At 32.7% G+C, this 17,764-nt stretch overlaps 1 protein-coding gene and 1 long non-coding RNA gene across 4 annotated transcripts; both read right to left on the bottom strand.

Annotated features, from left to right (window-relative positions):
- Positions 1–489: 489 nt before the first annotated feature.
- On the bottom strand, positions 490–4,219 carry LOC135845623 (uncharacterized). Its single transcript, XR_010558784.1, has 2 exons — positions 3,875–4,219; positions 490–1,521 (listed from the first exon to the last, which is right to left on the bottom strand). It is a non-coding gene; the product is annotated as an uncharacterized LOC135845623 (long non-coding RNA).
- A 1,633-nt stretch (positions 4,220–5,852) lies between these two features.
- LOC135845621 (uncharacterized) lies at positions 5,853–16,384 on the bottom strand. 3 transcript variants are annotated; one of them, XM_065364312.1, is made up of 3 exons: positions 15,945–16,384; positions 14,043–15,545; positions 5,853–6,845 (listed from the first exon to the last, which is right to left on the bottom strand). In XM_065364312.1, exon 3 carries the CDS (start codon positions 6,828–6,830, stop codon positions 6,021–6,023), a length of 810 nt encoding a protein of 269 aa, XP_065220384.1. In that variant the 5' UTR covers positions 6,831–6,845; positions 14,043–15,545; positions 15,945–16,384; the 3' UTR covers positions 5,853–6,020. The 3 variants fall into 3 exon arrangements, with proteins under 3 accessions (XP_065220384.1, XP_065220385.1, XP_065220382.1); XM_065364313.1 differs by having other exon boundaries at positions 14,047–15,545; XM_065364310.1 differs by lacking the exon at positions 5,853–6,845 and having other exon boundaries at positions 14,095–15,545; positions 15,945–16,377.
- Positions 16,385–17,764: the final 1,380 nt, after the last annotated feature.

Below are 17,764 nucleotides of genomic sequence, written 5' to 3'. Positions count from 1 at the left end.
GTGTATTTTAGATCAGGTTCGACCATTTTTGTGAGTTCATCATTTTAAAAAAGTCCATTTAAAAAAAAATGGGTGATCCAAACACATTTTTGAGTGAAAATATTGGTAAGTATTAAATTTATTTCCAACTGTTTAACTTTTTCCAAGCTTAAAAAATTTGAAATTTTCAATTTTTTTTCTGGAGAGGAGGGTATGGGTATTTGTTCTGAACCACAAATTTTCAAATTTTAACCACATTTTTTAAAAATTATTTCATAGCAATTTTCTGGGTGTTCAAGTTCAATTTTCAAACGATACTGTCACACTTCATTTTAAAATTAGCAAATCGTAATATAAAAAATAAAAAATACACATTTTAAAGAGATTGGTTATCTACTTTATACGTCACGTTGCTCTTTATATTTTTATGCTTGTTATGTAGATAGGTATGCGAGAATTTTTTTATCTTTTCGGTTCGTGTAGATTTCACTTGGACATGCAATCGTCGAATTTTTCGGTGATAATTTTATTTTTTTTATTTTACAAGGTCATGAATTGGTATAAGCATGAGCATTTCATGAAAATGGAATTATTTAGCTTACAATTATTTTTCTCATCTTGAAAACTGCATCTCCCCCTTATTCACTTTAGCACCAAGCTCTAAATTACTTGCCAGGCCAAGATTTGGATAAAGTTTCTTCATTTCTCGAATCACACCAGCGGAATTCTTATTTTCTTTCAAGGCCTTTTCATAGTCCACCAGATATTTCAAAGTGAACTTGATTGCTTCATCCCCATCCGGCGGTTTACCAAGATAATGTCCTGGAATCACTGTTTTGGGTTTAAGATCAATCATTTCTTGAAGAACCTTCCTCCAACCTTCTCGACTTTCCGTAGTGTTGGTATCTGCTGTGAACGGGTAGATCTCCGAAGAAACACCAACTCCACCAAGAATAGTACTTTGGAAAGGAATATGATAATAAGCTGCATAATTCTTCTCACTTTTCAACACAATCGGTTGAAAATCCAGAGAGAAGTACGTACTGTCGATAACCTCCGGTACGTATAATTTAGTGGGTGCTTTGTCTTTCAACATTGGAGCGTATGTTTTTAGTTTTTCGTCTTTGGTTGCTTTGATATGTTCCACTACTTTGGCAGAAGCTACAATTTTTACATCTGGGTAGTATTTCACGATAGATTGAAGACCAAAGTAGTAATCTGGATCACCACAGCTGATGATAATTAGCTTGAGTTTTTTTCTACTCGCTTTAATCCTTTCTGCAACTTTTTCACCGTCTGGTAGAGTGAACTCTGCGTCCATCTGTATTGCTTCTGCGAATCCTTCGATTAGACTTGCAGAAGTGGGGAACAATGCTTTTTGTTGTGGATTGTAGGTTTCGATTTTTAGGGTTCCAAAGCATGTTACAGTCAATATAGTTCTTGTTAAGATGAATATTAGTGCAAAATATTTGGCTTTTGTCATCATTTTGTTATTCACCACTTCGTTATTCGGGTCAGAAAAATTCAGCAAGTTTCAGTTTCCTAAAACAAAGCACGTCACAGAGAAATTAACTTCTAAAACATAATAAATCAAATTGGTATGCAATAGTACGACTATATGCCCACCCATATTTTTTTGATCACATTTTTCTGATTTGCATACCCATCATATTTCATTCAGTAAAATTTTCAATTTCCAAGCATACAAATCAATTTTGTGCTTCTGCTTTTGAATTCAATGAGATGATATAATACATAAATATTTACCATTCAATTACCCATATATCAAGTATCATTTGACCAAATTAAGCTATATCAATGAGTACTAAGTATGTACTTACAATTTATGCTGAATTTAAAATTATGCATGCAAATGAACAACTGATAGCCGCGTTTACGATTTTGTCAAACCAGTGAAAAGTGAGTAGGTAGTACTAAGTTCAGTATTTTTCTAGATTTTATTACAACTTGAGAATGTTTGTAGCGACATAAACTATGTTTTGGAATTCAACAGGAAGAGGGCGAGGAGAAGATAAAAAGTTGGAAAATTACGTCAAAACAGAATGTGATAAGTAATAAACTGACACATGAATTCATATACCTATTTTAAATTCATTTTTGAAGTAGGTAAGTAAATATATATTTTTTTTAAATAAAAGCATTCATGATGTTGGTTTTAAGCTCTTAAATTTGAAACTCTACAAATTAAAATTTCACCTTCTCAAAGATATTTTTCAATTTTTGAGAAATCTATTGTTGCTTTTCATGAAAAATGACCTCGTTTTCGAAGAAAACTCGTAAAAATTTTTAAATGGTGTTGAAAATGTATTCTTTGAAATGTTGAAGTATCGAAAACACGTACAGATAACAGGCTCGTATCCGGGATTTCCTCCCAGGGGGGGGGGGGGTGATAAATAAATTAGTCACAAGCAGGGAACAATAATCACAAAATTCCCAACTGGTTCGTTTAAAAATTCCCAAGTATGAAAAAAAAATGTATACTCATGTTGATTGTACCTATCAAGTAGATAGATTTTAGTAATTTTCATGTCGAATTTCAAATTTCAATCAAACTACCTACTCACATCTGTAACTTGAAAACTTGTTGATTTCAGTAATTCAATAAGCCCGAGCGACGTAAATGCAAAAATTTTGGAAACCCCAAGCGATAAAAAGAACATTATTTTTGATCAGAAAATTGATGTTTTTTTGGATTTAATTCAACACCCCTCGGATTCGAATAAGAACTTTTCAGAAATTCTAATTTCAAAAAAGGAAAGCAAACTGGGCCAAGCGAAAAGATGTCAAAATCATTGGAAATTCATAATTCAAGAAACGAAACAAAAAAACATTATTTTTTCGTGTATTCGAATTAATTCTACCCTCAAAATGTGAATAATCTGCGAGAAACACAATTTAGGTTGAAGAAAGCAAGTAAGCTAACGGAAACTTTCGAAAATTTGTTATGCAAGAAATCGAAGAAAATAAATTCAGTCTATTTTTAGGCCCCCGGGGGGGGGGGGGTGGAATTATACCGCAAATTCCCCCCTCCCTAAATACGATCATGACAGATTATGTGAATTTTTTCAAGACCATACCTACTTGAATTTTCATTGTTTTTAACTGATATCTGTACCTATCCAGTTGAAAACAGCTATCAATAATCAATCAAAGCTGATAAGAAGTTCATCAAAATTTCAATCAAAAAGAACATTTTTTGTACCATTTTTCAATGGAAGAAATCGAATTCATCTCAGAAACTAAGCCATCTAGGGGAAAAAAACAGTAGGTAACCTCACGTTTCAAGAGAAAGTTAAGATAGGATTTGATCCGGTCTGGATAAATTTACATGGTCCGGTCAAAGTTTGATCTTATTAGGTCTACTCTGATCAGATGCAATTGGATTAGGGGAACATATAGATCTGATCTGATAACATCAGAGCTACTCTAATCTGATCAAAAATAAATCAGATCCAATATAGGAATAACCTAACAAGTTCTAATCAGATGGAGATTTTGATCAGGACTAATTGTCTTCGGCGAATATTTGGAACTGATCAAAGCTGATCCATCCAGATCAAATATGACACAAAAGAGAGATTCAATCTGATCGAAATTCTGATCTAATTAGATCTTGTCAAAGCTAATCAGATCCAGGAAGTGTTCGAATATCATCCGATTTGATCTAGTCGATTCAGAATTAATCAGATCAGATCTGCTCGGACCTTGATCAAATCCAATGGCGAAACATAACTCGTTCTTATCAGGTCTGAACCGATGAAATGTGATCAAAACGCTGATCTGATTGGATTCGGTAAAATGTAATCGAATCCGAGGAATACCTGGATCTAATTATTTGTATGTAGCTAATGTTTATGACAAATAGAATGCTTACCGTGCAATTAGTCCTGATGCGATTTGAGGCTATGAAAATTCAGTCTGAGATCTTAAATGAACTCCACGGGCAACCGGAAGCGAAGCCATACGAAAGACCAGAGAATTCAAATTTCGAAATACTTATTTCGCGTGAAAGAGTTGATATGGTCGAAAAACACACCCAACACCCAAGTAGGTATACGTAAAGCAGGTATACTTACTTACTTATAGAATTTATTCAACACAAAAATGCGATAGGTAGCTAGTTCACACTGCAGCGTGAGCGTTTATATGACCACTATAGTTAGGTACTTCGTTATCAGCGCTGGTTTGCTGGTAGGAGTTGTCGTATTTCGTGCAATTACCAATTTGCTTTGTAAGTACATATCTATATGGCTTTAAAAAAAGGGGTAATGAAGAGAAAAATTTTGTAAATTTAAAAATCAATGATTTGGAATCAGATATCTTATATTTTTTCAAGTTGATAAAAAAATGATTCATTTTGTTACCCGTGATAGGACTTTAGGGCCATTTGCTGCGAATAAGTAATATTTCGATCTTACAAAGTTACAATAAATTAAAAAAAATATGCATAAAAAATTTCTAAAAATAATTTTAAAAAATGGTGTTCAGATATAGTAATCCAAAAATTCTCTCAAATCTAAAAAGGGATTTGTCTTATTAAAATTTATGAAATATCTGAGTAGGTACTCGTCTTAATTTTTATGTTTAAAAAAGTCCTTTTATTTGTTATGCAATAAAATTTATCTTTCAAAGTTTCATCATCTTAAAAAATGTTTGCCATTGCTGTATCAACACAACTTATTTTAAATTCATGTAGCTGGCAAGAGAACCGCAATTCGTCAACTCTGATCGAGCTCAAACTTAGCTCACTGAAAGAGCATGTCATTCAGGCCTCAGAACCGAATTTTCAGCTGTCTAAGTTGATTACAACTCTTTCTGGAGCGATTGAAAAATTGAAAATTGCTGGAATAAAAAGTTAACTTTTGCTGAAAGCTGCACATCGGTCCAAAAATGGTGGAAATTGATTGGGGGGGGGATCAAAATTAGCAGATGGGCAAAGTTTCGAGAAATTTATTGCAAACATTGACAATTTTGGAATTTTTTGATGATTTTTATATTTTTCAACATGTAAAAAAATATTTGAGTACACTTTTCAATTCGTCATCTTGCATATTCGATTCACCGAATCTAATCGATTTGACATTGAATCATTTAACCAGAAATTCGAAGTTACTTATATATATATTTTCAAAGCCATTAAATTTACAGCAAAAAATAGGTGGATATGTATAACTTTGTCAACCGTCTTTGGCTCTTATTCCATCTTCATTTTCATGCAAATCCCCACGGTTTGGACGTAAGACTCGCAGGAAAAATTAGTACAGCAATCCTGGCTGCTGAAACAATATCCATCATACCTACCGCAGGTTTTTACTCGTGATGAGATAATGGAGAAAGCAATCACAATCACCAAAACCAAAACCAAACACAAAATTGTTGATAAAAATTTCATTTTTATGAGCAGAGTCACAATGCTTGAGGTTATTTTTCAGTGGCGTAGAATACTTCAATTTATTACATTACCTGCATGTATCTAAATTTAACGCCACGTGAAGCCGAAATTAAAGTTATAAAAATACACAAAGAAACAACATAGCTGAATAAACTTCAAAATATTCCACAAAAACTTGCCAACAAAGAAATGTTGTTACGTGTACTCATCATCATGAAGTAATAAGACTGCTAGACAAGTAGATTATAAGACAGGTGTGAATGTAATATGCATTTCGAAATATTTTATAAAAATTGGCCAAATTCAGAGGTGTTAAATGCTGATATCTAGTTGTTATCAAAATACATAAAAATTCACCTAACTTACTCATTCCCTACAAATTTATAAGTACCTACTCACCACGATTTTGAGAGAATTTTATAAGAATTTTCTACAAATTATCGAATTCTTATTAAAAAAATTTAGTTTCTAAAAAATGCCTCAAAATTATATTTTTTCAATAGGTAAACTCAATCTTATAAAAATTAATTAAAAATTTCTAAAATCTAAGGTATCGTAACAAAAACTCTAATTTTTAGTAAATTAATACATAGGTATTAAACATATTTTTAACATTTTTTTTTCAATTTCAAAACTTCATCTCACCAGTGATCACTTTGGCACTCAGTTCCAATGACATCTCCATGCCAAGATTCGGATATGCCTCTTTCATATCTCCAATCACAGCCGCCGAATTCTGGTACCCATTCTTCTCCAAAACCTTCTCAAAAGTCTCCAAATACCCCAAAGTGAATTTAATAGCTTCATCTCCCGATGGCGCTTCACCCAGATAATGTCCAGGAATAACTCGTTCAGGTTTAAGGTTAATCATTTCTTGAAGCACTTGACGCCAAGACGCTCGTTTCTCAGGAGTCTCAGTATCAGCTGAAAAAACGTGAACACCCCAAGAAACACCAACTCCACCCAGAATAGTTTTAATACTCGGAATCCAGACGTAAGCTGCGTAATCATCTCGGCTACGCACCCCCAGCCATTTACCTTCAATTGTAAACTGTGTTTCAGGGGTCACTTCTGGCACAAATAATTCATTCGGAGCGCCATCTCCCAATTGTGGGCCCCAAAATGTTAGTTTGTAATCTTTGGTTTTATTGATGTGATCGATGATGAGTGGAGATGCGTAGATTTTCACGTTCGGGAAAGCTTTCACGATTGGCTCAAGACCGAAATAAAAATCAGGATCGCCGCAGGTGATAATTATCAGCTTGAGGTGCTTTCCAAGCGATTGTATTAATTGTACCAATTTTTCTCCGTCTTTGGTGCTGAATTGAGCGTCTAACAGGATAGCTTCGGTTTGACTGTAAACTAGTGTCGAAGTTACAGGGAAGATGCCATCTTTTTGAGGATTGTAAACTTCAGTATGTAATGATCCAGCAGACATCTTGGATATTGGTTTCTGAATCAATTACATATAAAGTGAATTAATTCTCACAATTTTCATGTTACCTATAGGTTATGTGAAGGTGTGACCTATCTTGAATATTGAAGGGGCAAAACAAGTTTTTAAAATTCAAGAGCCAAGATCCAATTTTGACCATAGGGGTTGGGAATACTTCGAATAAAGAACAAAATTACTGATTACTAGTACGACTTTTTGCACAACTTGTAAATTGAAGGGGCTATGTATGATTTTTAATTTGTCGAAAAATAAACAAATTTTGTTACTTATGATTATTTTTTTCCCTTAGTCTGAAATTTTAAAAAGTTTTTGGAACTCAAAAATAGCCAATTTAATGAAATTTTTAGCAAATCAAAATTTTTTGAATTCCAAAAACCTTTTAAATTTCAGACTAAGAAAAAAAATGATCATGACAAAATTTGTTCATTTTTCGACGTAGGTACTACTCATTTCCGCAATCATTATTTTCCATCGCGATTTTTTGAAATTGAAATGAAAGTCATTCAAAATTTCAGGAAATGATAAGGTAAAAAAAATTATTCAAATGTGAAAATCATTACGTTGAGGAATAAATATCACAATTTTTTTTAACGATCTGAATAGGTAAATAACTCAAAAGTAGTCATCATACATGTGAAAAGTAGAAAAAATTAAATTCACTGTAAATTGTTGTAAAATTGTCAAAAGTCTTGCAAAAACTGCAAAAACATCAAAATATTCAATTTCAAGAATTCATTTTTTGCAATGAAATCAAACAGTTTTCTGAAATATTCACCTTTAAAAAATCATTTTTGAAAAAAAAAACGAATTCTTAAAAGAAAATTATGAAATAGAAATGAAATTTTTATGTAAACATTTCCAAATTAATTGTTTTTGTAAGTTTTTAAGAGAAATACCCGGGAAAAAATGTTCAGATCAAATTTGATCAGAGTAGGTCAATTTTAATGAAAATCTTGATACAGTTTGATAAAAGTTGATCAATATTGATTAAAATCTTGGTATAATTGTATGAAAGTTTATCAAACTAGATCAAATTATATCAAGGTAGATAGACTGGTCTCACCCTTGTTTGATCAATTTAGATCAAGTTTGATATACCTACCTATTTCGATCGAACTTATTGAGCTAGATCAAATCTTATGCAATTTTATCAACCTTTATCAAGTTGTATCAAGAAAGATACACTGGCCCTAGCGTTGTTTGATCAATTTAGATCTAGTTTGATCAAGTTACATCGAATATGATATGAGTGATTTGACCAACCCTATCATGTTTGATCAAATGTTATGAAATTTGACCAACCTAGATTAGGTCATATCAAGGAATATACACTGCTCACAGAGGTTTTTGATCAATTTAGATCAAAAGAGATATCCTTATGTCAATCATGTTACCTAATTTGATCAAATTATAATATGAAATGTTTCAACCAACCTTATGAAGTTAGATCAAACAACGTTCAGATTTTTGCATGCACCTGATATAACTTGATCTAATTTGATAAAAAAATTTCAAATTATGCCAACTTTTTGATCAATATTCATCGAATTTAATCAAACTACGTAAAGACTTTAATCAATGTTAATCTACTTTTATCAAAACATTTTTTTCTTTCAATTTTCACGAATAAAAAAAGAAGGAAAAAAGGGGGAAAAGTTGTATTGAGTATGTGGATGGGTTATGCATTCAATTCATGTGTCAGGCCCAATAATTATGCAGTGATACAGTTTCCAAAAATATTTTCATTTCATTTTGTTCCCAAAAAAATACTATCACATTCAGTATCAATAAAAATGCATAATTCACATTTGAAAAAATGTTCTGAAGTTGATGAATTAAGCAAATTTTTGAAAATCGTTGAAATCTGCTCTTGTATGATAAGCAATAGGTGAATTTTTCCAAGTCCAGACCTATCAAAGGAGAATATATACTCCTAATGTCCCTCAACTCACAAGGAACGGGGTAGCCTAATGGTTAAGGACATGATCTGGAATGTGAGAGGACATAAGATCGATCCCACCTCCGGACACGAAATTTTTGAAAATGTTTCCCCTACTTTTAAATAAAAAATTGCAACTAACATCTCATATTATGCGAGGCTTACATTCTTGCAGTAATTTAAGCAATTTTACTAGTAAATATGGCTATTTTTAAAAAATCTGCATTACATTTGATCTAACTTGATCAAAGTTGATACAGGTGATCTAATTAGATCAAAAAAATGTCTCGATCAAAATAGATCTTATTATATCAATTTTGATAAAAACTAATTAACATTGATCTATTTTGATAGAGACATTTTTTTGATCAGATTAGATCATCTGTTTTTGATCAAATTTGATCTAAACATTTTTTCCCGGGTCACCGAAAATGTCAAAAAAATGTCTCAAATATTGAAAACTTTGATTTCACACCAAAGAACAAAACATTTTTTTTTTTAAAGAATTGAATCAGTAGAACCAAGAGGATTCCAAAAAGTCATTTTTGTTGTTTTCTGAAACCTTCAGCGAGTTTTTCAATTTTTTCTAAGAATTTCAAAGTGTCCAAAAACGTTAACTACTGTAAATAAAACTTCAGTTTGTGCTGATATTTGACATCTCCAAGTTCAATTAGATTCAATGTGAATGAAACCAAACTAGATCGAAATAAGATTACGTCCTGAAATTCCCATAACCAAAACCTCAGGTCCCAATAAAACTCATTTTTGAATTTTTGGCGAATTTTTGAAAAATTACAAAATTCAAAAAAGCTATTTTCAAGGTGATTTTCTAATTTTTTAAATGAAATGTAACTCATTTGAAAAAATGCACCAATGCGAATAATTCCCTCAATTTAACTACCACACATCAGGGACTATTAGTTTCGGGCCATTCTGGATTCTCCAACATTTTTTCAATTTTCTCCAGAAACTTCGAATTACTCATGAAAAGGCCAAAAATGAATTTTAGGACTTATATAATTGTGGTCGATGCTTATTAGGCCAATTCCCGATCATTTTAGGTGATTACCACGAAATTCCAGGAATACCCAGTTCAAAAGTAAATTTTTAAACAATTTGTGAATTCCAGAAAAAGTGAAAAAAAAAATTAATTTCCAAGAAATGCTTACAATGAGTAGTTTTTTCGGCAAAACATTGTCTGGCACATCTACCTGATTCGATACAATCGTAATTCGACCATTTTGGAGTCTCCAGTGAGTTTTCAAAACTCTCCAGATATTTCAAATCGAGCTCTGGAGGGGCCAAAAATTTACTTCAGAACTTGAATTCCTGGAATGTCATGGTAACCAATCTAGCCATGTAGATAATCTTACAAAAAAACTATCATCTTACAACTACCTTCTCTATCAATTGAAAAAAACAGCATCAATCGCTACACTAAAAGTAGTTTACTATGGGTTGTTTTATTCTAATATGTCATATGGACTTGCATTCTGGGGAGGAAATAAAACGCTTCTAGATAGGATATTTCTTATCCAAAAGAGAATAATTAGGACAATGTTCAACTTAGCCCCCACCCAATCCTGTAAACAAACCTTCATTGATGAAATAGTATATTACAATACAAGGAGCGAAAGTGAAGTATGTTTGGTCGAGTGCAATTTGACTCGCCGAGCCGAAGGCGAGGGGAGTTAAAGCACAAGACCAAACATTCTTCACGTCGCTTCTTGCATTGTAACATATTTTTCATTATTCATGCTACGAAAATAAGTTTTACGTCCGTTTTTGGTTGAAGTGATGAGTATGACCCCTTTTTTGCATGGTAAATATATCGAATACTAAGCCTCCTAGAAAAAAACTAAAGACATTATGTCGATTGGAAATTTAATTCTCTACAATTTTCCTCGACTTTATTTTTCCGTAAAATGCTTTTTTCCGCCTCCAGAGCGCTTTAAAAGTTAAAAGATGTTCATTTTCGACCCGGGTAAACATAGAGCATTTTCGTAGCATGCACAGAGGGCGGAAAACGTATACTTTCGTAGCATGCATAATGAAAAAATTATTACAACACCATCCCTATACAATACTGCAGGTATCAATAATGATAAAAAAGAATATTATTCAGCCTTCAGTACTGACCCATAACTATAATACCCGAGGGATAAACTCAATCTTTGCAGATCAGATGAGGACTAAAGTCAACAGGGAAGGAATAGATACTATGGCAGTCAAAATCTTTAATAGTCTCCCTCCTCAAATCAGAGATGTTCATAATACTAAGTTATTTAAAAAATTCCTTCAAAAATGGCTAATCAAGGAGGCATTTTATTGTGTGGATGAGTTCCTGGGCAAACTATAACCCTCTATTGAATTATTTTTATATTTATTACTTTATTTATTATTTCATTTTGTTTTGTTTTGTTTTATATCATTCATTTCATTTTATTGTATTGTTAATCATGGTAAAGTTGCTCTGTAGGCTCTATCGATGTAAATGACTATATAAATGCCGCTTGCGGTACCTTACAATAATAAATTTGAATTGAATTGAATTGAAATGGCCGAGAAGGTATCCAAAAATTTACTGACCAAAGTTCATGTTCGACCTCAACCGGACGAGCGTTTTGAAATTTCTGGAGAACTAAAGTTATCGGTGTTGAAATTCATTTCTGGTAGTCCGGGATATGACAATAGGAGTAATTGCACCCCCCCGCCGATCCTCCGGGAAAACTTTTTTCTTAAAGCGGATATCCTAAGGAACATTTTAAAGCAAACTTGCCAGAAAAAAGTTGGCCTTACTTACAAAATGGCGGCCATTTTGATTGACAGGTCAGCCGAAATCGCAGATTTTGCGTTTTAACATAGGACTTGCACGAACTTTTTCAAACTTTACAAAGGTAGATCGAATGATCATGCAAAAACTTATCACCTGTCAAAATTTCAAATGCTAAAGTGCGTTTTTCGATTTTTGGTGAATTTTTGAAAATCGAATTGAGGCCAAAAATGAGGGAAAAAATCAAAATTTTACCAAATTGACCAAGAAAGCTGAAATTTGGGATATACCCTACTTTCGACATGCCAAATCGATTGGAAACGGTATTAAACCGTTTTGAGCAGTTCTGGAGCCTCCAGCAGAATTTTGAAACTCGAAATTCCCACAAAATTCCATCAAATTGGAGTTGTAAAGCTAGAATTTATTCTAAAAACTAATTTCAATACGCTACGAAGTACTGCAGGTGAATTTCAAGTCGTTTTGGATCCTCCAGCAACTTTTTGAAAATTACTGGAGCCTCCAGCAGATTTTTGAAACTTTGAATTTTCACAAAATTTTATCAAATGGAGATGGAAAGCTGAAATTTACTCTACACTCCAATTTTGACACCCTCTGAAGACGACTTCAGGTAAGTTCAAGTAATTTTAGGCCCTCTAGCGTCTTTTTTTGAAAATTACTGGAGCATCCAGCAGATTTTTGAAACTTTAAATTTTCACAAAATTTCATCAAATGGAGATGGTAAGCTGAAATTTACTCTACACTCCAATTTTAACACCCTCTGAAGACGACTTCAGGTAGGTTCAAGTCATTTAAGGGCCTTCAGCGACTTTTTTGAAAATTACTGGAGCCTCCAGTAGATTTTTGAAACTTGAAATTTCCCCAACATCAATTTATCAAATGGAGTTGGCAAGCTGAAATTTACTTCGCAGACTACATGGTGGTTTCAAATGGTTTTGAAGCTTCCAGCTACTTTTAGGAAATTTCAATTTTCCAAAAAAACGTCATACAACCTTTCAAAAAGTTGCTGGAGGCTCCAAAACGACTTGAAATTCACCAGCAGTCAACTTCGTAACGTATTGAAATTAGTTTACCGAATGAATTTTGACTCTCCATCTTGGTTTGATAAAATTTTGGGGAAATTTAAAGTTTCAAAAATCTACTGGAGGATCCAAGAATTTTCAAAAAAGTCGTTGGAGGCTCTAAAACGACTTGAAATCTATCAGAGGTCGTCTTTAGAGGGTGTTAAAATTGGAGTGTAGAGTAAATTTCAGCTTTCCATCTCCATTTGATGAAATTTTGTGAAAATTCAAAGTTTCAAAAATCTTCTGGAGGCTCCAGTAATTTTCAAAAAGTTGCTGGTGGATCCAAAACGACTTGAAATTCACCTGCAGTACTTCGTAGCGTATTGAAATTAGTTTTTAGAATAAATTTTAGCTTTACAACTCCAATTTGATGGAATTTTGTGGGAATTTCGAGTTTCAAAATTCTGCTGGAGGCTCCAGAACTGCTCAAAACGAGTTGAAACTGTTTCCAATCGATTTGGCATGTCCAAAATAGGGTATATCCCAAATTTCAGCTTTCTTGGTCAATTTGGTAAAATTTTGATTTTTTCCCTCATTTTTGGCCTCAATTCGATTTTCAAAAATTCACCAAAAATCGAAAAACGCACTTTAGCACTTGAAATTTTGACAAGTGATAAGTTTTTGCATGATCTTTCGATCTACCTTTGTAAAGTTTGAAAAAGTTCGTGCAAGTCCTATGTTAAAACGCAAAATCTGCGATTTTGGCTGACCTGTCAATCAAAATGGTCGCCATTTTGTAAGTAAGGCCAACTTTTTTCTGGCAAGTTTGCTTTAAAATGTTCTTTAGGATGTCCCTTTTAAGAAAAAAGTTGTCCCGGAGGATCGGCGGGGGAGGGGGGGTGCAATTACTCCCATTGTCATATGCTGGACTATGGCCTTTCAAGAGTGATTTTAAGTTTCTGGGGGGGCGGGGTCACTGGGAGTTGAATTGGAGAAATTGTTCGTATTATAATGTTAGTTCTTTTTGTTCAAAAATTATATCTCTTGGTAAAAGGGTGGGGGGGGGGTCACGAATGTGACCCTGGATACGTTCATAAAGAAGTTCAAAAATCGTCCTTGAAAAAACTTTTGAATTTTTCAAAAATTTACCAAACTGCCAGAAATGAACTTTGGGACTCAAAATGTTGGTTTTGGAGGTTTTAGGACGTGCCCTTTCAGTCTAGCTCAGTTTCGTTCAAATCAGAGAGAGCCAGTTCATCAACAACTCATTTTTATGCAACCCAGGAATTTGGAAATATCCATGGAACAAATCTACTCGTCTCAGTAATCAATCTATCAACTTTTTATGAAATAAATAAAAATAAAAATACGAGATACTTGATTTAAATAAAATACTTAAATGTACGAAAAAAGTTACACTGAAAGCAAAAACCCACTTTAAAGACTTGCAACGTACTCACCTACTTTTTTTTATTATCAAACACTACTTCCGAAGAATAAAATAAATTTAAGCACTATTAAATTATTTATTCAATTCAAAAAACTGAACTAAAAAACATAGGTACTTAAAATCACACGACGAAATTTAAAAAAAATACACTGAGACACGATCAACGATATGACGTTCAATTTTATGAGGTATCTACCTGTAACGAAGCAATGACAAAAGTGGACATTTTTTATCGATGAATTTCATCGTCTTGTGTCATTTTTATTGAGTGTTGGTAGGTAAATCAAAGAGTATCACATCCCTCATTCGTGTGCTTATCAGTTCGATAAATTATTCACCTCTACGCTTCCGTTGATTTAATCACCATTCGATATATTTATAACATGAAAAAATTTTAAAAACATCGCAATTAATTTCCTAATTTTCGAACTTTATCAGTACAAACACATATTCGCAATTTTAAATGATTTAGATACATACCTATGCTAACCAATTTTTCTCCCAAAAAATATTAATTTCTCTCCTTTTCAAAACTTCATCTCACCAGTATTCACTTTAGCACTCAGCTCCAACGAAATTTCCGAACCCAGATTCGGATACAACTCTTTCATATCTGCAATCACCGCAGTCGAATTCTTATAATTATTTTTCTTCAAAACCTTCTCAAACTCCTCCAAATATTTCAACGAGAATTTGATAGATTCATCTCCAGCTGGCACCTCGCCCAGATAATGCCCAGGAATAACTCGTTTAGGTTTAAGTGCAATCATCTCTTTGAGCACTTGACGCCAATCAGCACGACTTTCCACAGTTTGGGTATCAGCCGAGAACGCATGAATACCCCAAAACAGACCAGTACCTCCAAAAATAGTTTTATAACTTTCAATCCAAACGTAAGCGGAGTATTTATCTCCACTTTTGATCTCAAATGTTTGATGTCCAAGTGTAAACTTAGTTTCGTTCGATGCTACCGGTAAATATATCTTTTTCGGGGTACCTTCTTTTAGTTTAGGACCCCAGATGGATAATTTGTAATCTTTGGTTTGGTTTATGCGATTTACTACTCGAGGAGTGGCGACGATTGAGATGTTTGGGTAAGCTTCGACGATTGGCTCGAGACCGAAGTACATGTCTGGGTCGCCGCACGTGATTATAATCTGTTTTAAGGTTTTATTACTCGTTTTGATCATTTGTAGTACTTTTTCACCGTCTATGGTGCTGAACTGGGCGTCGAATAGGATTGCGTCGTGTTGGTTTGAAATGAAGCTCGATGCGACGGGGAAAATTCCTTCGTTTTGAGGATTGTAGACTTGGATGTTTAGCTGATCATTGATGGGAATAGATGTTGAGATGTTTAGCTGACCAATGATGGGAACAGATACTGAGATGTTTAGCTGACCATTGACGAGAACAGATGCTGAGATCAATGTGAACAGGAGCAAGAGGTCTTTTGCGAGCGATTTCATCTTGATTTGGTGCTTGATTTTACTAATACTCGATTGGTTTCAGTTTCCTAAACAAAATAATAAGTTGAATTAAAGTTCTGATGCACTTGAGTAGCCATTTTTTAATTTTTTTTCTGGTTATTGGATACTTTTTGATTGGCGATTTGAAGACACAACCTCCCTCATCACTCTTTTTTTCACAGGATTATTTTTTTTTTAATCTAATATCTGTACCTATAGCTTCATCAAAAATAGAATAAACCTCTAATTTTTTTTTTAATCTTGAAAATATGTTCCCTCCCTAATTATTGGGGTGATTTATGTAATTTCGATCCCTTCACAATACACAAAAGCTTTATCAAGTTTGATGAACAAGCAAAACGTTTAAAAATACAAAAATGTAGGAAGGTAATTATGAATCAAAATTCATCACGATAGGGATTCTAATTAAATTGATAGGTACTTACTCTGTTTATTTATTCAACGGAGAACTACAAATTCACAAAACGATGAAATATTTTCAAAAAGTTAGCAAATTAAAAAATTAACCACACGTGTTTTCAATGTTAAACAAAATAGTTACACTTGAATATGGAAACGAAACGGAAATATTAAAAGTAGGTACTACCTACAATGTAGTTAATGGCTTAATATAACCGAACCAGTGTTTTTATAGCATTTGACCAAAGTTCTCAATGAAAGGCTTTATTGTTCAAATGGCCACCTATTTTTTTTCTGGGTACATGAGTCGTATAGGTTGACCAATCATGCCACTTTTGATGAAAAAATCAAACTAATAATTACGTACTAGTCTTTTCAGAAAGACAACAAGTTTTGAACTCCTATCAATTTTAGAGAGAAAAATATTACATGGGAAAGGACCGATTATTCGTTCGAAAATTAAGAGATGATGAGTTCAACATCAACACCTACCTAAGCGTTATCTTATCAGCGAACCATGCAATTGACCACGATAATTGGGTTGGGTGCTCGTTAATAAGGCAATTTCTTCTGTAATTATTTGTAATCAACTGATAGGTACTTGCGTATCTTTATTTTCAACCAAAGTCTGCACCATACTCGAATTTTTGTATTCCCTTGAATGGGAGCTGATTGCAAATGGGGGGGGGGAATTTGTGTCAAAAAATTGCTGGTAGTAAGTTTGAATATTAAAAATCAGTATGAATTAAAAGCTAACAAATAATTTGTCTAATGATTAGGTAGGTATTATTTTTAAAATAATGACAATTTTTTTGAGGGGTGGGTTTCCCCATATGGTAGGTATTCTATTCATCAGAAAATATAAGGGAGGAGGGGGGGGGGTGTGTGAAACATTTCAAAATATCGAAAAGAATGCATGCATGTGCATCGAAATGTAGATTCTCGAAGGACTTATTCCGATTCTGGAATTAGTTTAACCCCAAAATCAAAACTAAAACTCCCAGAGTACCAGAAGAAGAACATTTTTCCAAAATATATAAAATGAGTTAAACAAAGAAAAAATTTCATCTGAATGAAAATTTAAAAAACATTAAAATCTGGGAAAAAAAGTTGAAACATGGTTTAAAAATTGGGAAAAAAATTACAAATCCTCCAAAACTGGTAATAAACAAAACTTTGAAATTATATTGTCATAGTACAAAATTTTCAAAAGTGAATATTTAAAACACTTTTTTTTTCAAAAAATTTTTTATTGAAAAATAAATTTAAAAAAACTAGCACAAGTCCAAAAAATTATTTTTTCAAAACATTAAAAAAATTGAACATCAAAAGCCTACAATAGGTTGCTAAACGCCAATTTAAAAACTTGCAAAATAATTGAACAATAAGCAAAAACTATGGAAAACTCAAGAAAATTATGAAAAATTTCCTTGAAAATTACAAAAATCCACTTCAGGAGCATATTTTTGAACGTTGAAATTCTATGAAGTACAAAAAATTCTACTGGTGTGGAAATATTAACAATTTTTAAAAATTATTCAAATTAATTTTTCAAAAAAAAAAAAAAAAAATAATGAGACCAACAAAATTACTTTGCATAAATTTATGTTAAAATATTATACTTTTTAGAAAGCTTATTTTGAAAACATTCAAGTGCATAAATTAAAAAAACAAGAACAAAAATACGAGAAAAGGGTGAAAAATGAATCAAAAAATCAAAAAATTGCAAATTACAGATGAAAAAAGTACTTAAACGCTGGTAAAACGTTGAAACACAAAAAAAATTGAAAACATGTCTACTTTCAAAAACGTTTTTGAAAATGAACCCTTCATGATAAGGCTCTAA

The sequence above is a fragment of the Planococcus citri genome, chromosome 4 (assembly GCF_950023065.1).
Source record: "Planococcus citri chromosome 4, ihPlaCitr1.1, whole genome shotgun sequence".
Taxonomy (NCBI): Eukaryota; Metazoa; Arthropoda; class Insecta; order Hemiptera; family Pseudococcidae; genus Planococcus; species Planococcus citri.
The sequence above is the reverse complement of the archived record's forward strand: the minus strand, read 5'-3'. Positions and strand labels throughout refer to the sequence as shown.